Below are 23446 nucleotides of genomic sequence, written 5' to 3'. Positions count from 1 at the left end.
ACTACACTGTGATTTAATTTACAGAACTGTGTCAAAATATTTTGCAATCTATTTTGAATTTTCTTTAAAGATAAGATTACATCAATAATTATTTTAATTGGAGGGCTGACTATTCCAGTAGGAGAAAGACATCAATGCACTAAATCCACTCAGGTACCACAGTACATTTTTATCCTTTTTTCCTCTGACAGCTTGCTGCTCTCTTTATTAATTAACTAAAAATCAGTTGATTATTCATTAGCCATATGCATAAAAGAGAAATTCACCAAATAGCTTTATTTTTCACAAGCAACTTTACTCTACAGTGCATTGGAAGAAATTTGCAATATTCAAAGCCCTAGCAAAACATGGGGCAGGTAATGAAGTACACTGATGATCTGAAGTTGTAAGAGTTTATTGGCTGAACACGTTGAAAGCAATGACAGTGGATAGAGCAACACACACAAAATGCTGGAGGAGCTCAGCAGGTATGGAGGGGAATAACCATCGTTTCATACTGAGACCTATAGACTGTTTATTCTTCCCTGTAGATGCTGCCTGACGTGCTGAGTTCTGCCAACATTTTTTGTGTGTGTTGCTTTGGATGTCTAGCATCTGCCGAAACACTTGTGTTCATGTTGCAGTGGAAAGACAATATTTGGCATTTAAATAGTGTGCAATTTGCAAAAGAAATATGTTCCTTTAAAGTGCAAAAAACCCACAAGGAAAAGTGGTTCATCCATGGTTAATGAGGGAAATTGGAGTATTAAACCAAAAGAAGAGGCTTACAAAGTCACCAGAAATATCTAGATTTGAGGATTGGGAGCATTTAAGAACTTGGCAAAGGTAGACCAGGAGTAAGGGTGTGAAATTAGACTGACAAGAGGCATATTTTGACTCTTAAGAACTTTTAACAGGTGTATAAAAAATAAAAGCCACACGTAGACAGAAGTAAGAAAATTGATCATGGGAAATAAGGAAGCGGCAGAGGCATTAAAAGAGACTAGATTATCTCAGGTTTTATAGATTCTGGAATTGTTTGTAATATTTGGAGACTACCAAATGTGGCCCCCACCTCTTATGTATTCGGGGATTAAAGAGACACTTTGTTTATTTTGTTTCCAATTAACTTTGTACTACCTCAATGCATTGTTTTAATCGATCTGTACAAACTGTATGCAAGACAAGTTTTCCACTGATCTGTTGCCTAAAGTCTGGGGTAAGGAAAATACTGGAATCTAGAATGAGCTTGAAGAGGATCAGAATAGATTTATAAAAAGAAAATTATGTTTGATGTAATCTTGTGGATTCCTTGATGTGATTAGTTGAATAGGTAAAAAGGAAACACATCTGCTTTTTTTTTGAAAGTTTTCAACAAAATCTCTCACAGGAGAATAGTGAACAATGTCATGAAATTGAGAGAAATAAACTGGTTATCAGACAGGAAACAAAAAAGTGAAAATAATAAACACAAGAGATTCTGCAGTCCTGATAAAGGGTTTTGGTTTGAAATGTTGACTCTTCATTCCTTTCCAGAGATGCTGCCTGACTGACCTGCTGAATTCTTTCAGCATTTTGAATGTGTAACAAAAGAGTGAAAATGGATCCTTTTCAGGTTGTCAAGCTGTGACCAGTGGGGAAACTGGGGAGCTCCAGTTATTCACAGTTTGTATCAGTGATTTGGCTGAGAGGAACAAATGCCAGTGTGTTTCCAAATTTGCTGCTAATGTTAAACTAGACAGGATTGACAGTATTGTAGAGGATTAAGTAGATATCACTGGCACATACTGTCCCAGTACACATACTGAGTAAATTTTAAATGACCCCAAACATGGTAGATGGTATATAATGTGGAAAAAATATGAGGTTATTCACTTGGAATTTAACAGAAAGGCATAGTATTTGTCAAAATGGTGCGAGATTGGGTGGCAGTCTTTTCAAAGCCAAACACAGGTGCAGCAGGGGATTAAAATACAAATGGTGTGTTAGTCTTTATATGAAGAGGATTTAATTGCAGGAATAAAGAAGTCTTATTGCAGTTGTATAGGTGAGTTGTGCCTAGAGTAGGTTAAAAGTTTGGCACAGCATCATGGGTGAAAGGGCTGGGACTGTGCTGTAGTGTCCTATGGAAAATTGTACTTGCCTGATTCTGAGGGTGATGAGCTTGCCATGGGAGATGAAAATGAGTAGAATGAACTATATTTCCCCGATTTTAGAAGAGTGAGGGGTGATCTCATGGAAACTTAAATTCTGAAAACTTGACAGGCTAAGTACATGTAGATTGCTTCCTCTGATTAGGAGACTAGTCCCAGAAGGCACCTAACCTAGTGCCATATTACCAGGCTAAGTTGTTTAAATGAGGAACAAGTTCTTCACTCAGAATGGTGAAGTGCACTGTTTTAATAAATCCTCAAGAACTGTATACAAAACCTAATGGTTGAGTTCACTAGCAGAATGGCAATTCTGGAATGGGTGTTATGTAATGACCCAGATTTAATTAGGGAGCTTCAAGTAAAGGAACCTCTAGGAGGTAGTTTGAGAAGGAGAAGCTAAAATCAAATGTATCAGTATTACAGTGGAGTAATGAGAATTATAGAGATACAAGAGATGAGCTGGCCCAGGTTGAATGGAAGGGGACACCAGCAGGGATGATGGCAGAACAACGGTGGCTGCGTTCCTGGGAGCATTTCGGAAGGCACAGAAAAGATTAAGTATTCTAAAAGAAGAATTTGGCAACTGTGGCTGACAAGGGAGGTTAAAGGCAGCATAAAAACAAGAGAAGGCATATAAGAGAGCAAAAATTAGTGGAAAGGTAGAGGATTGGGAAGCTCTTAAAAAAGAGGGCATTAAATAGTCATTAAAAAAAGATGAAATATGAAGGTAAGCTAGTCAATAATATGAAAGAGGATACAGTAAGTTTTTTTTTCAGGCTGGATATGATGGCCTCCTGTAAGGGTCTTTTGGGGCTGTGAATTACTCACCATATTTATAAGCCATTAAGATAATGAAATTAGGTAGCTGTGACCTCTGGTCTGCCAGTGAACTGCGTATGGGTTTTATCTTGAGCCATGTAAATAGATGCATTGGATTTCTAAGAATTAACATAACTGGAATTTTGGTCACTATTTCAGGGAGAGTGGAGTATAAGTGATACACTTCAATCTTTTTATTTAAAGTGAGATGTTCTGCTTTGGGAGCATTTGAGTGAAGATTAATTGGTTGATTTCCTCAGATCAAAGTTCAACTTACATTTATTATCAAAGTATGTGTGCATTATACAACCTTTGAGATTTGTCCCCTAACAGGCAGCCAAGAAACAAAAAAACCCAGAAGAAATGTCGAGGGAGGTAGGGAATGAATGAATGAGAATATAAGAATATATCATGCAAACAGTAAATGCAAACAAATAGTGTTCTGATCTGAAATCCGTAGAGTCCATCCACAGATCCTTAGTTCAGTGCAGAGTGGAGCAGTGAGCTGAACTAGTCCATCCCTCGCCTCAGGCCCCAGCACCATGACCTTTTCAGTCTGGCGCGGTGCTTAAATCATCATCCGAACGTTCGATTCAGTCACTTCAGTACACTCCAAGACCTGAACTCTGCCACCTCAATTCAGCCTGTACCTGACCTTCCAGATTTGGCCTGGTGCTTAAATCAATTGAATCTCAGGTCTCCTTCACTCTTGGCGATGGACCCACTGCCTCTGCTCGCCTCAGTCTTGTCGCATCAAATTTTGTCCATGTGCAAAGGGAAGTTACTATTATTCATGATGAACCTTTACCAGAAAAAGTGTGATTAACAAAGCAGTTGTTTTCAAGAATGGATCGTCTTGAGAATAGATTGAGCAGGGTGACCTGTACTGGTTGGAGTTTGGAAGAATGACAAGTGAGCTTATTAAATTTATACAGACTAAATGGACTTTAATAGGGCGGGCATACACTTGGGTGGCGCTCCTGGGATGTATTTTCTGGTATGTGTTAAAACACTCTGGTCTGGCAATTCCCATTGAATCTGTAGTACAGATGTAAGTGAATTAATTTTCACTAGGATCTTACTAATCCATAGTTAACTAACCCATCAGTGCAACTTCTACAGTCGTAGCTGACAGTATTTCTGACTTGCAGAAACTTCAGGTTGCTCTCAGTTCTTGAAACCCTGTAACTTCCATTTCCCACAACTGCAAAAGAGCAGTTTTGTTCAAAGGAAAATGATCTAAGGTCAATTTCTGTGGTCTGGCATTTCAACCTGTAACCTAGCGGTCCAGTTACGGCTTGTGTGGGACTTTGGTCCACAGTCCTTATTTTTGAAGATGCCTAAAACTTTCTGGTATTGTCTATTCCAGAGAGCTGTAGAGACTGAATCCTTAAATATATTAAAAGTTCAAAGTCAAGTTTATTGTCATTTAACTATATACACATATAACATCAAATGATTTGTTTCTCCGACCCAGCGTGTAAAGCACATAGCACATGATAACTTATGAAACTAAGGGTGAAATCTTCCGATGGATAAACAACCTAAAGTGCATAAATTAAATATTGTAAGGTACAGAACAAGTCAACAACTGACACTTTGAATGCAATACAGCAGGGAGTTCAGAAGCCTAATGACCTGAGAGAAGGAACTGTGTCTCATTCTGACCATTCTTGTTTTAATGCATCAGAGTCAAAGAGGATGCTGGATTGATAGGCAGGAGCTTTAATAATACTAAGGGCCCTGCATACGGAGCGCTCCTGGTAAATGTCCCCGATGGGTGGAAGGGACCCTATGATCCTCTCAACCATCTCACAATCCTTTGTAGGGACTTCCAGTCTGAAGCTCAGCTGCTCCCAAACCAGATGGAGATACAACTTGTCAGGACACTCTCGATGGTGCTCATATAAACTGCAATTAAAATTGTAGGGGGTGGGGATGCACAGTTCATTTTCCTCAATCTCCTTAGGAGGTGGAAACATTGCTGTGCTGCTTTGTTCCGGGAGGTGATATTAAGGGAACAGGTGAGGTCATCTGTGAGGTGAACTTTCAGGATCTTGGTGCACTTTAGCTCTCTGTGTGGAAGAGCCTGTGTTCACGGAGAGGGATGGTTCATCTGTACATTCCTGAAGTCTGCAATGATTTCCTTGGTCCACTCCATGTGCAGACTTAGTAAATTTATTATTAACGTGTATTATCTCACCATATACTACCTTTCTTGCAGGCATTCTCAAGAAAACAAAGAAATACAGTAGAATCAATTAATATATTCAAGACAGATCAATTTTTGCACATTATAGCTATTGAGAGCTAGAAGGACAGTAGAATTGAAGTTTAAATCAAATTAGATTTGTGGTTTGAATGTCTATGCAGTGTAGAACCATAATGGCCTAACCTTTTAAACATATGTTGAAAGAGGGTAAAGCTGTGGCAAGTAGTATTTCAATCTAGACGAGTGTTGAGTTACTGAGTTTGAACATTAAAAAATGATAGAATGGTATACCTTCTAAATGATGGTAGCTAGAAAGAATGGAGGCTTGAGAGATCTGACAGTCATGAAGATTGTTAAAATATATAAAATATTTTTAAAATGGATTGCTAGCTATCCTATCTAGAAGATAAGAGTGTGAGGAGGGAGAGGTATATTGCATCAGTCAAAATCTTTGTTCAGCCTCCCGTGCAAGCAGTTCCAAACACCAGATCTTAAAGATTTTGTTGGTTTAGAAGAGTGCGCTGTGATTTATTAATCTTGTACCTGGTCTCCTAGCTTTAATTTTTAAGTTGAATATGTGTGGTATTCCTTTTGGGGCATTTAAGTTAATGGGGTGATTTAAGTTTCAAGACTTTAAGAAAAATGAATAGTGTAAAAATATTCATGTAAATTGAGACCGGGGAACATAATCTAAAAAGTAGTTAGGTCTTTTTACAAAGAGGAAATAGAAGTTTGTTACTCTTGAGCAAGTGGTAATGTATAATTTATTGATAACTAAAATTTTAACAGATGTGCTAAAAATAGGTATATGGATTTGGGGCATATGAACTTATTGAATGGCAAAACATGCTGAATGATCTACTTCTGTTCATGTTTCTCTAAACTGGTTACGAACTTGGTAATTAAGCAGACTTTTCTCAACTGTGTGATGTGTTTCTATGCCCTATGAGATAGTGGTCTGTAACTAGACAACTGGTTTTGTATATGTAAACATTAGAGGTACAAGTTCAAGCACAGAAAGAGCTTCAGACTTTGCAGTGGTCTGTAGTAGTGGTGAAATAGTGAATATTTTTTAAATTATTATTATTTTCTTATTCTATACTATGTATTGCATTGAACTGCTGCTGCTAAGTTAACAAATTTCATAATACGTGCCAGTGATAATAAACCCGATTCTGATTCTGGGTTATAATGACTGATTAGAGAATCCAGAAACCTGAATTCATGACATTAGAAATGTGTTCATGTCCCACCAGAACAGCTGGGGAGTTTAAATTCAACACAGCTTGAACCAAAACTAGTATCAATAAATTTGACTTCTATTTGACTGAGTTGGAGCAACAATTAATACTCCATTTTACTTAAGACAGTATATGCTTAAATCACTGGATTATTATAAAAAAACTATCTGGTGAAATTGATATAAGTGGATGTCCCTTGACTGCTGCCTGAAATAGCTGAATGAGACAATCAGTTTAAGGGGCAGTAAATATTAGTCTTGGCCATGCCCTGTAAATAAATAGCTGTGGGGGTGTATGCAGCAATAGTAAACTTGCTTAAGTAATTTAGATATTTTTTGTAATTCTTTGTCTGTGTTAATATTATATAATTTATCTTGGATGATTTTGTTTTAAATGTTGTGTTCTGTGTTGTATAATCCTGTTTATTAAATTCTTCAAAGGACTTGTTGAGCTTTGATCATTTTATGTGTGTATAGAGGTGAGAGATATAAAGAACAAAAGTGACCCAGTTTATATCAAAGGATTCTCTTTCCCAGGTTAAAGTTTAGAAATGCAGTACATTTATGTTTGTCAATATATTGAACTTCAAACTTAAGTAGCTTTTAGATAGTTATCTTGTTCTAAATAGTTTAACAATGATGATTATAAGGAGTAGACTTAATTGATCTGTGAATTTTTTTCATAAAACAGATTGTTTATGGAAATCCTCAGTTGTTGCACAGACTGCGATGAAATTCAGTTTAAGGAAGATGGAGCATGGTCACCAATGAGAATGAAGAAGGAAGTTCAGGAAGTCAATTCGTCTTTTAATGGAGTAGATGGTAAGTACTTTGGGTAAAACAGTATGCAGAAGCAAGCAGTTTCAAATAAATTTGCATCAATGGACTACACAGCTTCATATGACCTCATGTTGAAAACATTTAATTTGAGAGAGAGCTTTTTTAAGCAGAATTTGGTCAGGCCATTGAATCTACTTACAATGCATATCCACTTTCACTTTACACTGCACATGAGAATGATCCTTGGGGGGTGAAAAGGTTAATGTAGGAGGAGCGATTGATGGCCCTGGTCCTCTTCTCACTGGGGTTTAGAAAAATGTAGGGGAGGGATCTCATTGAAACCTACCAAATAATGAAAGGTTAGGTAGCACCCATGGATGGGAATAAACAGATGATATTTTGGGACAGACCTTTCATGGGACCCTGATTATGGGTCTAGATAAAGTGGACGTGGAGAGGATGTTTCCAGTAGTGGGTGGGGTCTAGGAACAGAGGCACAGCCTCCGAATACATGGATGTCACTTTAGAATGGTGATGAAGAGGAAATTCTTTAGCCAGAGGGTGGTGAATCTGTGGAATTCATTGCCACAGAAGCTTAATAGATTCTTAATTAGTAAGGGTGTCAAAGGTTATGGGGAGAAGTCAGGAAAATAGGATTGAGAAGGAAAACAAATAAGCCATGATGGAATGGCAGGACAGACTCGATGGGCAGAATAGCCTAATTCTGCTCATATGTCTTAAGGGATTTCAAAGTCCTGAGAAACAAATACAATTTTAAAAACCTATCTGTAAAGAACGAACTGCGCTCAGCTTTCTCAACCTATTTCCAAGTGGACAAGACTCTGCAAAATCCTAGGCTGCGTGGGAAATGGAACCTGAGGGAATGCCATTACAAACCAGACTTGCCATTGTTTCACACAAAAGAGTTGATAAAATTTTGTATAACAATTGCGAGCAGGAATAACCTTTCACTTCCTTAAATCTGCTCTGCTGATCAGTTAAGTCATTGATGTGATCTTTGGCATCAACTCCACTTTCTTATTCAATCAATGCAATCTAAAAATCTAATCTCAGTTTTGAATATACTTAAAGGTCCCTTTACTGAGCAAGACCATTTGGACCAACAATGGTCAGGGTCAGGAACCTGTTACAGATATGATCTGCATTTCAGCTCTGCTGTACTTTTCTATGACACTGACCCGCAAACTAGTTACCCTGGGATTACTTGTAAATAATAAATGAGCAATGTTGACAGGGGCAGGGACCTTCATGCAAAATGGTCTTCAAGATGGTTTATTGTGATTCTCCAGTACATAAGGAGAATGAAATGATTGTTACTCTGGATCCGATGCAGTATTAAAAAAACACTAAATCTAAGGAGCACAATAAAAACACTAATGATAAATACAGAAGATACATAGAGTGTATGTACATAAAGTGCCTCGAGGAGTATCTACATAATGTGATTCTGACAGGAAATGATAAAAATAGTGGTCGTGGGATATGTTAATGGATGGAGTTATTGATCGGCCTGATATCTTGGGGGAGGCATTTTTGAATCTGGCAGTCCTTGCACAGATGCTATATCGCCTCTTCCCTGAATGGTGTGGGGCAAACAGCCCATGACCAGGGTGGGTGGGGTCCTTCATGATATTGCTGACCTTTTTCTAACACCTTTCTGTATCACTGAAGGACCTAATCAATAAGCTTCAAGGCCTAGGCTTCAGTACCTCCTTGTACAACTGGATCCTTGATTTTTCTCTCTTGCAGACCCCATTCTGTTCAGATTGGGAACTTCTCCACAATATCCATCAGCACATTTACACCTCAAAGCTGCATGCTTACTGCCCATTTTCTACTCATTTTACACTTATGGTTATGAAGCTAAGCACAACTCCAATGCCATATTTAAGCTTACAACACCACTATTGTTGGCCAAATGAAGGGTGGTGATGAATCAACATATAGAAGCGAGTTTGAAAATCTGGCTGAGTGGTGCCAGAACAACCTCTCACTCAATGGCAGCAAGATCAAGGAGCTGATCATTGGCTTCAGGAGGAGGAAGCTGGAGGTCCATGAATCATTCTTCATTGGGGGATCAGAAGTGGCAAGGGTCAGCAACTTTAAATTCCTTGGTGTTAATCATTTCAGAGGACCTATCCTGGGTGCAGCATGTAAGTGCCATTTTGAAGAAAACATGGCAGTGCCTCTCCTTTCTTAGAAGCTTGAAAAGATTCAGTATGTTATCTAAAACTTTGACAAACTTCTGTAGATGTGTGTCGGAGAGTATATTGACTGGTTGCATCAAGGCCTGGTATGGAAACAGAAATGCCTAGAAAAAGTAGTGGGTACAGCCCGGCCCATCATGGGTAAAGCCCTCCCCACCATTGAACATATCTACACAGTGCTGTTGCAGGAAAGCATTATCAAGGACCCACCATCCAGGTCATGCTCTCTTCTCCTTGCTGCTATTAGGAAGAAGGTACAGGAGCCTCAGGACTCACACCACCAGATTCAGGAACAGTTATTACCCCTCAGTTATCAGATTCTTGAACCAAAATCGATAACTTCAGTCACCCTATCACTGAGCTGTTGCCACAATGTAAGAACTCACTTTCAAGGACTCTTCATCTCATGCTCTTGATATTTATTGTGTATTTATTACTATTATTGTTTTTGGTTGTCTTGTATTTGCAGTTTGTTGTCTTGTGCACATTTGTTGTTTGTCCATCCTGATGGGTGTGTTCATTGATTCTTTTATGTTTCTTGTATTTACTGTGAATGCTTGCAAAAAAAATCTCAGGATTGTTTATGATGACATATATGTATATTGATAATAAATTGACCTTGAACTTTATGTCCTCAATGACTGGTGTCTAGTGTGACGGACTAGTGTCAGTAATGTGTTAGGCAGATTTCTCTGTCCTTGTAGAGCCCTCCTGTCTGCTGCAGTGCAGTTTCCATACCAGAATCAGGTTTATTATCACCGGCATGTGTTGTGAAATGTGTTAACTTAGCAACAGCAGTTCAATGCAATACATGACACAGAAGAAGAAGAATAAATAATAAAATAATAATAATTAAGTAAATCCATTACAGTTATACATATACTGAACAGGTCAAAAATCGTGCAAAAAAAAGAAATAATATATATTAAAAAAGTGAGGCAGTGTTCACAGGTTCAACATCCGCTCAGGAATCAGATGGCAGAGGGGTAGTAGCTGAATTGCCGAGTGTGTGTCTCCAGAACTCTGTGCACAGTGATGATGCATGTTTGGATGCTCTTGAGCATGGGTTCACATAGGTATTAAGATAAAACCTAATCTGACCTGACCAAATCCTATCCTCTAAAGTATGGTAGCCGTCAAATATGATGTTCCTCACTTGAAGTTTTACTAACAAATCTTGAGATAATTTTTTTTCGAGTTATTTCATTAAATATGAAGCTGACTCTTACTGATTTGACCTGATTATCTGATTGTCCACCATATGGACTGATCCCATTGGACTTGGGCCAGACTTAGAATCTGGCCTCAGGTTTATTATCAGAGACATATGTCATGAAACTTATTCTGTGGTACACACACACCCCCCCACCCCCCCACCCCCAAAAAGAGAGCAGAATTAATGAGGTAGTAGTCATTGTCCATTCAGAACTCTGTTGGCAGAGGGAAAGAAGCTGTTCCTAAAACATTGAACATTGAGTGTGCGTTTTCAGGTTCCTGTACCTCCTCGCTGATGGTAGTAATTAAAAAAGTCATTCCATGGTGAACGGAGCCCTTATTGTTGGATGCCACCTTTTGAAGATGTCCTTGATGGTGGGGAGGTTAGTGCATGGAGCTGACTGAGTTTGCAATTTTCTGCAGCTTTTTCTAATCCTATGCATTGGGGCCTCCATACCAGATGGCGGTGCAACCAGTTAGAATGCTCTCCATGGTACATCTGTAGAAATTTGTTCTCTAGATATTTCTTTTACAATTTAGGTTGAAAGATACACAAGCATCTAAGAAAAATAAATTTCTAACCTCAAATTGTTGTGAAACTGAATATTTTAAAACTAACGTTCAAAACTTCTTGGAAAAGTATTGTGATAGTCATTAGTCCTCAACTTACCTGGTTACTTGCTGTCTCTGTGGCATAACATCTGTAAAAATCAATACTCCCATATAAAAATGAAGTGATGTATCACAATACAGTTGTTTCTAAATACAAATCAAGAGTACCAGTAAAGGACGAAGAAACTAAGTCTACAGCACTGACAACAAAATTAAAATGTTTTTAAAATTAGTTGACTGGTGGCATCATATTGTAAAACTCTAATCGGGCAGTCTCAGGACTTGAGTGCTGGACTAGCAGATCCTCTGGATTATTGATTATTACCTCAATACACTTATTTCACTTCCAGTAGCACAGTAAATTATCTTATGAACTGGTTAGGCTAAAGGGAGCATAGGAAATGAACTCAGTTTGTTTTCCTTATAATTGCGATATAACCTAGCTCCATCAATAAACTTAATCGCATTTTTCACCCCCATGTCCCCGCTCCTGTCAGCCACCCTTGGCGTTATGCAGATCTGCAGCGATCATTGGATATATTTAAAGCAGAGGTTGATAGGTCCTTGAATAGCAAGGTCATCAAAGGTTGCAGGTAGAAGGCAAGAGAATGAAGTTGAGAGGGATAATAAATCAGCCATAATGGAATGGTGAAGCAAACTTGATGGGCCAAACACCCAGATTCTGCTCCTGTGTCTTCTGTAGCTTGTAGATAACAGATAGTAGGATCTTGTTCTAATGAGTGAGCTAAGTGGCAAACCTTCAGGATTTCCAAACAGTCAGATATTGAATTGTCTGAGTTTAAGTGTATTTGGGATTTTAAAAGCTCAAAGGCTGTGGTATTAAGGAGTCAATGTGTCTTTCATGCTGGTGAAGAGCTTGTCCATGTCATGAGGGATGGTACCTAACGTGAAAGACACCCCACCCTACACACCTACAGACAAATAAAGAAAAACTAAAGATTAGTTTTATTTGTCACAAGTACATCGAAACATATTGTGAAATGCTTTGTTTACATCAAATCAAATCATCGAGGATAGTGCTTGGGCAGCACACAAGTATCACTTCCAGCCCAACGTAGCAACATCTTTGGGATGTGGAAGGAATCCCATGTAGTCCGGTGGAAAACAAATTCCTTATAGACAGCAGCGGGGATTGAACCCAAATTGGTGAAAGCCGGCGCTATAAAGTAATGCACTATATGCTACGGGACTGTGCCACACTAAACAAGTATTACAACAATCCAGTCGCTAAACAGTCTAATCACAAAAATATAAAAGTACAGAAGATATAGGCAGATTCTAGAGAAGGCAGTGATATATAGCAATCATGTAATCTAGTCCAGAACTAATGCTAATTGTATAACAAAAAAATATAAAGCACTTGTTAAAGATTTTGTTCCCCAGTGTCAGATTTGCAATGCAGTTGCAAATTTCAAATGAGGATGTATACAGTATATAACCTGAAATTCTTACTCTTCACACATTTAGGAAGCAAGAAACCTCAAATAATGAATGTTAGAAACATCAGAACCTCAAAGCCTGCCTCCCTCCCTCACCCATGCACAAGCAGCAACAGAATCATCGACACCCTCCCACTTGCGCCAGCAGAAGCACAAACCCCCACCGTGCAAGCAAGAGCAGGTCGCCCAAAGAGATCTTGATCTGGAGTCCATCAAAAACTATAGAAACTACTAAACAGTTTGCTCCATTATTACATGGAAGTTAAATAATGTTCTACACTGTGTATTGGAAGTGCATTTTATTTTGTTTGAGCAATGAATTTGTTGGTGGAGGGAGCCCAAGATGAGAATGAATCTGCTCAGAGATAGAAATGGAGAATATTCCAGAAAAAGTGAATATTCATTGATGCTGTCACCCATTTTCTAATAATTAAATGTTTACAAAAATATGAACTCTTTTGATTTATTTGTTAGGTGCATGTCCAAGCTTACCCGAGCAGAGACATTCATCACAAGATAACAGGAAGGTTGAAGTGATTGATCTGACGCTCGACAGCTCATCAGATGAAGAAGATCAAGAGCCACCTGCGAAGAGATACCCTGCCATTTCTTCTCCTTCACCACCCATCAACAAAGGGTAGGCTTTCCCTTGGAATCACACTGCTGTGAATGTTCTTGTATGTTTGCAATGAGTTTGGATTGAGAAATAACTATATGGTAATATGAAAGCTAGAAATACATGTAGAATCAAATACTTTTTCCTTTCCAAATACTAATTATTGGTAGATTCATCATTCCCTAGTACCCTGCTCAGTGGAAGTCTCTTCTGTTTGTTTTAATTAATCTTTGCAAAGCTTTAGCACTTTGTTTTTCATTTGTCATTTCTATTTGGCACATCTTGAGACACTTCATTCTGAAAACTACTGCATACATGTCAACTGCAGTCTGTTGCTTCTATAACTAAAGAGGTCGTATCATCAATACTATTGTGTTTGATAGCTAGTCTTCTTTCAAACTCTAGGCAACTTATTTTTAATCATTACTTATCTGCATATTGCCCATTATGCCTCTGGCATTTAGGACAACAATGAAGGTGCTCCATCTCTGGCAGTGTTCAGGCTTCCTTCATTGTGTCAGTAGCTCCGTTATCGCTACTGTCAGTCACGGAAGTCCTGGATGGAGACTTCAGAAAACTGTCATACTCAGATATAGAAGGATTCTTCATTGCTGCTCTGTAAAAATGTTGTTTGACCAGTCGGGGTTGTTAGCCCTAAGCTGAAACCCCAAACCTGGAGAAGTGGTGGACTTCTCTTAGATGGGTTTAGCAAGGGTGACCTTAAAAAAAGCCAAAGAATAAAGCCTTTACTCTATCCAACATAGCTGTCCGGATCATTGAGACACATGAGCCACCAAACCATGACAAAGTTATGCTTCTCTTGAAGGCTTAAATTATTACTACTGTAACGTTCTCCTTCGGGTGTAACGAACGCCGAATTTAACGTCCGGATAAACCACAGCCAATGCAAACCAGATCGCAGTAAGATTAACCATTTACTGTTCACTCTTCACATTAACATATGGTGAAAACTGTTGATAAAACAATACAAGATTGATACAGTATTTGTTCCTTCCTTAATATCACATTTCAAGTGTAAATACTTGCAAAGGTGACTATAACTACATTACACTAAGGTGCAGTATACAGGGAGAGTTTACCTGCTCCATTGACTACTTTAAATACACTTCCATGCAAACTATCCGCGACTCTTTAACTAACGAAAGCATAAACATTATCTACCGTTGTTACTTCTAACAGGATCGGCATTAACATCTTAGTTCAATATATCGATTATCTATTAACTTACAGCGTTGCTCTCACTGTGATTTCTCATGCCTGCAAACTACTTCTGCTCAGGTGAGCCTCGTGGAAAGCCCCCACCCTCGCGCTAATTTCAAACCGGTGTTTTCCCACAAGACGCGGCGAAACCGGATGTGACGTCATCGCATGCCGATATATTTTACATGCAATGAATATACTTTAAACACTCCTAATTCTAACTAGAAAATACTATTGAATGAATTACTAAGCGAAAATATTATAAACTAAATAACTGTCGTAAAGACAGCACAACTACCATGATTTTTCTTAATACGTCTCCTTGATTTTACATTGTCTCTGTAAGGACACTTCACTGTGACATAATTCTGTACATTATGTAAATCCAGGCAGCAAATTAAAGAGTAAAGTATATTAAAAAAAATTGCTCTTTATATTTCCAATCTAACCACAGTGTGAATCATCACACATGCATATCACTAATGCTGATCCAACCACCCCGCTGGGCTTTTAGTTATCTAGTTTAGCTTAACCTTTGCTGAGAGGATTTGTGAAAGATCCACATTGCCTTACAAAAGAAGACTTGAATTAGTTGTATCAACCAGAAAAATCTTTTACTCACGGGCTTTGGAAATGTCTTTCCTCCCAGACTGCCGTCCTTTTGCTGCAAGTACCAACCTACTTGTATATTTTCAGAAGCAGCACTGGACTCTTTTGACACCTTAATCATGGCCTTTCTTACACTGTGTAATTGTTTTGCTAGGGCCAGATCAACTTTCACATGTACATTTATTTGCTTATTTAAAGGTACAGCATGGTAACAGATCCTTCTGGCCCAAGGAGCCCAGTTACACCCATGTGACCAATTAACCTATTAGCTTGCACATCTTTGGAATGTGGGAGGAAACCGAAGCACCCAGAGGAAACCCATACAGTCACGGGGAGAACATACAAGCTCCTTACAGACAGCTGTGAAATTGAGCCCAGGTCACTGGTGCTGTAATACTGTTACTCTACAATGTCATCCTAATTGCAACGTTTCTTACACTGTTAAATAGATGTCACAAAGTAGAGATCAGAAAATCAACTCTTACTGTATTAGCTAATTGATTACAGACCAGAATCAATCGTGTTGGTCTTTTGAAAAGATGTTTCAAATAAATTGTCTTTAATTTTTGGCTTTTTTTTCCTGTAGAGTTTTAAATCTGCATCATCAGACATCACCAGTCACAAGAACTCCCAGTATACCTACTCTGGACTCAAACTTCATTTCTGCTCCTTTTCAAGATTACCGTCATTCTTACCATTTACCAACTCTGCCGTATGAATTGCAAGGTAAGCTGCTTGCAGCGGGCTGTGGTTTTATTGCTGATATGTGTGCAACAAGCAAAGTCACACCTTCTAACGAGAAACCAACAATGCAAAAGATGATCAAAAGTTACTTCATAGTCTGATAACTTCCCTCTGGCACATGTTGAAGCAACTTAGGTTCATGAAACTTTTTAAATTAAAGTGTAAGATTATTTTTGTGATTTGATTATTGAATGTTGCTTGTTGTCATACAATGCAGGTGTCAAATGTTCCTTTTGGTTCACATTTTCTTCCATCTTCTAAAGCGACTGATGCCATTACATGGTTGACTAGCTGCGATACCTGACTCTTTTTGTGATATTGAGTTTTGACAGTCTGTTTGACTTCTTCCGTGCAAGCTTGGCACGATGGTCAATATTGGGGTGTCACAGTAGTATAGCAAATGCTTTACAGTACCAGCTGTAAGATGAGGGTTTGATTCTTGCCACTGTCTGTAAGGAGTTGGCATGTCCTCTCCGCAACCTCATGGGTTTCCTCTGGATGCTCCAGTTTCCTCCCACATTCCAAAGACTTACCGGTTATGGTTAGTGAGTTGTGGGCATGCTTGTTTGCGCCAGAAGAGTGATGGTAATGGCACTTGCAATCTGCTCAGCATAATCCCTTCTGATTTTATTGTGACACAAACAACACATTGCACTATATGTTCCAATGCACATGTGACTAATAAAGCTAATTATTTATATGACCCCGTAAAATTCTCTCCAGCCATGGCTTGCATATCAAAATCATTCCAGTCCTTCCCAGACTCTGTATATTACTCAAATGATGTATTAATTCTGTGTAAATGTTAAACATCATAAATTTCAATCTACTTGTTTTTATAAAATGTTTCTATTGTTTATAAAGATTTCTATCACTTGCTGAAATTCTAAACGTTGAATTGGTGAATCTACTGCAAACATTCACGTTGGAAAATCACTCTTTAATGTCTATAGCACAAGTACAGACTTGTACGTTCAGTCAGGCTAAGGTGTAACTGCGTGGACTGTGGCTCAGTGAATTGCAGATTGCATGCTCTTTTACAATCAGACCTAAACAATGCAAACATCTCAAGTTACTTAAACATGTTCTGATCAATAATAATATCATCAGACTGCAAATGAAACTTGATATTGCAAATTCCATAGTGTTTCTGATGATGTGACTTTTTTCCTTTCTTTGAACAGGTTTAGATCTATTTCCCTTCTTGCAAGGGGACAATCAGGTATGTAACATGTCAAAAACACTTTTGTCACTTGAATCTTGTATTAATCATGAATATATCAAAGATTTCAGGGAAAAATACAGCAAACTTTCTTCTGTTTAGGATTTGATACCTCAGTAAAAATTGAATACAGTGTAAGATTTCAAAACTTGAAATAGATTCAAATAACATGGCACTACCAGAAGTTGATTGGGAGACCCGAGTATGTGTGACAACTTTGTGACTCACACCCCAAGGAGTATATTGCATTCAGTACAGACATCTGTGCATTGACTAGTGATCAGGTCCCCTGTTTTTTTCTTCTTTTATATATAGGAATTTGGGTATTACTGCTCAATTGTATATGAGAAAATATTATTGGGCTGACACCTTGGAACAGTAGCAATCGTACTGGGAAGATTCTTTTACTGAAACTGTTAGAGAGGGAGTTCAGCAATATTAATGGAATAATAATATATTTCCAAGACAGAATGATAAGTGTCTTGGAGAAGAAGCCTGCAGGTGGTGGTCTCAAGCACCGACTATCCTTGTCCTTGATGTTAGAGGAAAAGGTTTTGGGAAGTGCTGTTGGATTAGGCTGACTAAGTAACAACAATGCCTTTTGTAGATGGTACACCTTGCTGTCATGATCCAAGATGGAACAGGTAATAGGTATATTAGGGTGGTAGCTGGGTTGCTATCATGCATGCAACATCATTGAGGATGGTGTGAAGCTTCTTGAGTATAGACATTATGCTGAAGTAGGCCAGTGAGCAGTATTCATTTTCCCAAACTTTCCTCTAGTAGATGGTGGAAAGGCTTTACAGAATCAGAAATGAAGTTATCACAGGATGCCCAACTTCTAACCAGCACTTGTAACCACAGTATCCTTGGGATGTTTGTCATTGGACATCAAGGGTAGATGGTGAGATGGTCATTTTGAACGTAGCCATTGTTTGGCTTTTATGGCACAGGTGTCATTTGCCACTTCTCAGCTCATGCCTGCCATATTGTTTGGTCTTGCACACAGACATGGCTGACTTAATTTGCTGAGGAACTTTAAATGGGATTGAATGTGAACATTCCCACTTCCGATTTTATATATGTAAAATTTGACTACTGATGATGGTTGGGTCTTGAGCAACTCTTGCAGCGGATCCCCATGGTGCATTAGTTGATCACTGCTGCCATAACCATCTTCCTTTGTGAGACATTTTCTTTCACCTATCTCATCCTGCTAAAGTCTTCCTCTGAGATACAGGAATGATGCAGCACTGTCCTTTATCTGGCTGGTATGAACACTCAATTGTTCTAGACCAGTACAGGGAGCTCAGATGGTTCAGCAGTACCCATTGATATACAGTAATGGTGCCCCAAGCACTGAGTTCAGATTCAGTCTACATCTCAAAAACACCTCCAGACATATTAAGAAAATTAGGATTAGACAAATGAATGATAGAAAAATGGAGGGCTATATAGGGGGCAAGAATTAGATTGATCTTTGATTAGGTGAAAAGGTTGGCATAAAATCATGGGCTAAAGGCTTTGTACTTTTCTTCCTCCAGCTCGGTGAGAAACTGACATGGTTTGAAAGGCATTTGTAATCCACAGTAAAGTAATTGTGAACATTTAAATTGACCAACTTAAAAATTAAAAAAAACAAATTCGTAACAGATACAAGTGCTATTGTAAATGATACAGAAGGCGTAGAGTCATACAGCATGAAACAGTCACTTTAGCCCACTTGTCTTTGCTGACCAAGATGTCTTTCTAAGCTAAGCTCATTTTCCTGCATTTTGACATGACCCTTTAGGCCTTTTCTGTTCATAATACCAAATCACTGGCTCTTTTGAGTGCATTAAAGGTGAAGCATATTTAATTAACTTCGTTTAACAAGCCTGCCTTTTTATATACATGTAATCTATTTATGTGAGTTGACGCAGTGGTGTTGCAGTTGGCATAATGCCTTACAGCACCAGTGAGCAGGGTTCAATTCAGCCTCTGCCCATAAGGTGTTTGCAAGTTCTCCCTGTGATCCTGTGGATTTCCTCTAGTTACCTTGCACATTCCAAAGATGTACAGGTTAGGGTTAGTGAGTTGCGGGCATGCTGTGTTGGTGCCGGAAACGTGATGCTTGCAGGCTGTCCCCTGCACATCCTCGGACTGTGATGGTCATCAACATACAATGACACATTTCACTGTTTCGATGTATGTGTAGCAAATAAAGCTAATCTTTAATGTCAATGATTTGAATACCTTGGCATACAAATTAGTTAGGGTTGCTTAGATGAATGAGTAAATTAAAAAGCCTAATTTATAACATCAATGTTTGACTCTTGTGCTCTTCTGTTGCAGCATTACAGCACCTCCCTCCTTGCCGCGGCAGCAGCTGCAGCCAGTGCTTCAGAGGACCAGGACCTCATTCACACCTCGCTCAATCGATTCTTTCCGTATAGCTCTTCGCAAATGTTCTTGGAGCAGCCAAACTCGGCACCCACCAGCACGCTGGCGGTGACCAATGGCAACAGCAGCGGGAGCAACAGCAGCCTCGTCTCCTCCAGCAGCTTGCGGGAAAATCTTGGACACGCTGGCGCTACCCGGAGCAGTGTGGAGAGTGGCACCATTTTTGGCACCATCCCAGATGTTATTCCGTTGGACTGATGTTTGAAATTATGGTTAATTTTTTTGTGTGGTAGGGCTGGGAAAGGGAGCGAAAGAAGGAAAAAGTCTGGTTTGTTTCACCTTTTAAAAAGAAAATTTAGAAGTGTAGAGACCCTTTTTTTAAATAAATGCAAAATTAAAAAAAAGACACCATGTACAGAGAACAAAATACTATATTTTCAGTTAACTTTTGTATATAAATTCAAGACTGTCTGTCTTTTAAGGTTATTTCAGTTTACTTTGTGAAAGCAGAGTTTTTACGATGTATGTGTCTGTTCCGTGATATTACTTTTTGTATTTGTTGTTCAATGGCATTATTTCTTCCACAGTTGACATTATTTGAATTAGAATTTTTTCATTTGTGTACTTCACTGTAGAATATTTCTTTTGGAAAGAACTAAATGTCAATGGTTGACGATGATACTTTCCTTTTTTTTGTGCAAATAATTTTATTATTCTTTAAGTTATGTAAAGTATCTTGGCTGTTTGTCACATCATTCCCTCTGCGTTAGCAGGAAGTAACTTTGGGGAATGCACAGTACCGTACTGTTTATTTTTTTCACAAAAAAAAAGGCCATTTCTGGTAAACATTTGGGGAGGGTGGTGGTGAAGGTTATGGATGACCCTTTCACAAATCCCACACGTTCCTTATTTTAATAAAGTAGCATTCTTCAGGCATTAAGGAATTGTAATAAGGGAGGGGATGCATCCTTTTATTCCTGTTTCTCTAAAAGGCTCTAACTGCAGAATACTTCCAGTTTGCAAACCTGTTATTTTTCATTTCACTTCATCCATATGCACTATTTCCTGACCAGGCATTGTCATATTACACCCAACTTGCTGGAAAGAAGCCCGATTAGGTATGGAATTTATCCCCGTCTTTCAAGTGCCCCACTTAGCCAAGCACTAGCTTCTACTGCGTTTTCCCAGTTTAAACTTGACTGCCAGAATTTGGGTATTTCTAGTTTCCTGATGCATTGTCCCCTAAACTAACTACACTGCCTCTCGTCCAATCCTTGACTTTGTTTTCCTTCATGTTTCTGTGATCTGTTCCGTGTTTGGTGTGTTAGGGTCTTTGCCAAGAGTGGAAGTAATGAACCAAATTCCTTTTCTCCCCTCAATAAATGTTACATATTCTCCTTTCAGATCCTTGAATCTAAAAGAATTCTTAAACTAATGGTTGGAATGCACACAGAGTAAGATACGCATTCCAACCATTGATGTACTAAAAAAAGTAAATGTCTTCTCTCCACCATTCCCATCTTGCTGTTATACATTGGTCGAACAGTTCATTTCTAAATGCCCTGGAGGGTTTTATGCCTGAAAAAAAGGTGTAAACTACCCAGTGCCTCACTAAGGCCATAAATTAGAATAAAAAGACCATAAGGCATAGGAGCAGAATTAGGTCATTTGGCCTATTGAGTCCCCTCTGCCATTCCGTCATGGCTGATTTATTTTCCTTCTCAACCCCATTCTTATATCCCACGCTGAATTCTCTGCTGACCCACTAACTGATAACAACCTGTGCAGTTATAATTGCTCACAACATCTGATAGAGTAAAGGGGATAATCTTGTTGGTATTGTTCTTCTATTGACCTGTATTTGAAATGCGTGGGCTGGGATTATGTTCATCCACAACATGCTAGTTCCTTCCATGACGACGTCCAACCTATGCAGTAGAAGACCTAGGAAAGATTAGTGGCGACTGGAAAGTGATGGGCTTCTGTGCAACAGGGAAGCGAGGATAGTAATTAGCAAGTTATAATCAAAAGGAGCAAATGTTGGGTAATGAAAGTGGGTTCTTGAAAACTTCAGAGGATACAGAGCAGCAAGAGTAGATCTATCTCAGCTGCTGCTTCAGTGAGCTTAAGGTTAAAGTTAATTTTCAGCATCTGCTCCATACTCAAAGTTCAAAAGTTTAAAATTCAAAAAAGTACATAACGTCACCATATACATCCCTGAGATTCATTTCCTTGTGAGCATACACAATAAATCCATAATAAAATAATAACCAAAATAGAATTGATGAAAGAAAAATGCTTGCTGCAGATTGCAGTGAAAGTAACTTGAAAAAGATATATTTGAAAGTATATTTAGTAGTATCTGCAGCCTACAGAACATCGCCTTGGTGTACTGGTGCCATCGTGAACTGCAAGGAATCGATGGTTTTGCAAGCCGTTGCATGTGATTCAATAGGGATAAAACTGAAGTTGGCTGGTATGTTGTGGAAGTGAATCACTATCAGGTGTCGTTTGGCCATGGGCCACTGGGGAGATGGTTCATGCTTTCATCAGGATTTTGTTTCCCAGCGTTATCCATGTTTTGTGAACTCTGTTTTCAAATAGGACTGAATGGACAAAGAGTTGGGTTCATTGGAAAGCAGCACTTGGATTCAAGTGATGCTCGTGTCAATGACAGGGTTATCTGTGTCTTAACACAGCTGGGTCTTTCAGGTCACCAGCTGCACTTTGACAAGTGAAGAGAATTTTAAAAGGAGTACACCAGCTTGTACACACGACTTACCTACTGTTTTTGTATAGTAGGGTATTCTAGAAGTTTGCAGTGTTGAGAGTCTATTTTATTTGTACCCAAAGTCACTGTAAACTAGTTTCTCCAAGCATGGAAACTCCCCTCTTCTGCAAAGTTGTAAATTCTGTTGATCATTCTCTGAGGGTGTCAAAGATAATTCTGATACTTTTACTGCCTTAAATCTTTCACAGTGCTGGCTTCCGTGACCGCATGCCAAACCAGAGAAATGGCTTTTTTAAAAATAATTGAGTATAGTAGACCAGTGTCGGTTTGTATAAAGTACCACGTGAAAATATTTATTTCATGCATTGGAAAAAGAATTGTTTACTTAATGAATGTTATCTGTTAATGTAGAGATCTTTTAGATGTAATAAAGCAGCAGTAAGTTCCCAGTAATGAAATTTTGGTGTGTCCTTTTCAACCTTCACTTGTTTTGCTTTCATTTTGAGTTGCATCGAAAGTGCCACCCTGGACCAGTTAATAATATTGAAATTGCTCAACCTTTCCACTTCTGATCCATCTGAGAGGACTGGCCTGTGTTCCCTCATCTTACCCTTTCTGAAGTCCACAATCCATTATTTGATCTTACTGATGTCATCGCTGCATCACCACTCAACTAGCTGGTCTATCTTGCTTCTATACGCCTCATGGAACCTGTTGTCCAGAGTGAAAAGCACCAGTGGGTAGGTGGGAATGGGGATTGATTCAAGCTTATCTCATCATTCATGGCCTGGCTTTAAGCATTTGAGAACACAGCACAGTAATGTCACTGGTGGTGTTGACTGGCCCCATTTAACAGAAGCTGAAAAAGATGTTTAGTCGTCTTGGCTTGACATCAGTGAGGTTTGTAGCATGTGGATGGATGTGTGAAGTTAGCTGAAATTGTTTGTGATTCGGTTTGAATGAAGATGTCAAATGTGCAAAGCACCGGCAATTAAGTGAACAGTGTGCCTTAGTAACTGGGGAAATACAGTGATTTATGCTTTGAATCTTCTGATTCTAAATCTGCAAACTCTTAGCTTGTTGTAGAGACAGTGCGCCGTTTCTCCAGTGGTAATCATGCACATTTTTCTTCACTCTTGTCTATTTCCTGCTGAATTGTTCTAAGCTTCCTAATTGATTCGGGTTGGAAAGACTGGCTGATTTATGAATGGGATGAACATTTT

General features: G+C 38.8%; 1 protein-coding gene across 8 annotated transcripts in view; it reads left to right on the top strand.

The window, feature by feature from the left end:
- pias1b (protein inhibitor of activated STAT, 1b) overlaps positions 1–22039 on the top strand; it is a 200446-nt gene extending 178407 nt beyond the window's left edge. For all 8 annotated transcript variants that reach the window (XM_059952988.1, XM_059952987.1, XM_059952993.1 and 5 more), the window contains 5 exons: positions 7095–7225; positions 13173–13335; positions 15731–15870; positions 17073–17110; positions 19445–22039. In XM_059952988.1, coding sequence (XP_059808971.1) covers positions 7095–7225; positions 13173–13335; positions 15731–15870; positions 17073–17110; positions 19445–19750 — 778 coding nt within the window. In that variant the 3' untranslated portion in view covers positions 19751–22039. The remainder of the gene's footprint in view (positions 1–7094; positions 7226–13172; positions 13336–15730; positions 15871–17072; positions 17111–19444) is intronic.
- The last annotated feature ends 1407 nt before the right edge of the window (positions 22040–23446 follow it).

Source organism: Hypanus sabinus, chromosome 28 (genome assembly GCF_030144855.1).
Source record: "Hypanus sabinus isolate sHypSab1 chromosome 28, sHypSab1.hap1, whole genome shotgun sequence".
Classification (NCBI taxonomy): domain Eukaryota; kingdom Metazoa; phylum Chordata; class Chondrichthyes; order Myliobatiformes; family Dasyatidae; genus Hypanus; species Hypanus sabinus.
The sequence above is the reverse complement of the archived record's forward strand: the minus strand, read 5'-3'. Positions and strand labels throughout refer to the sequence as shown.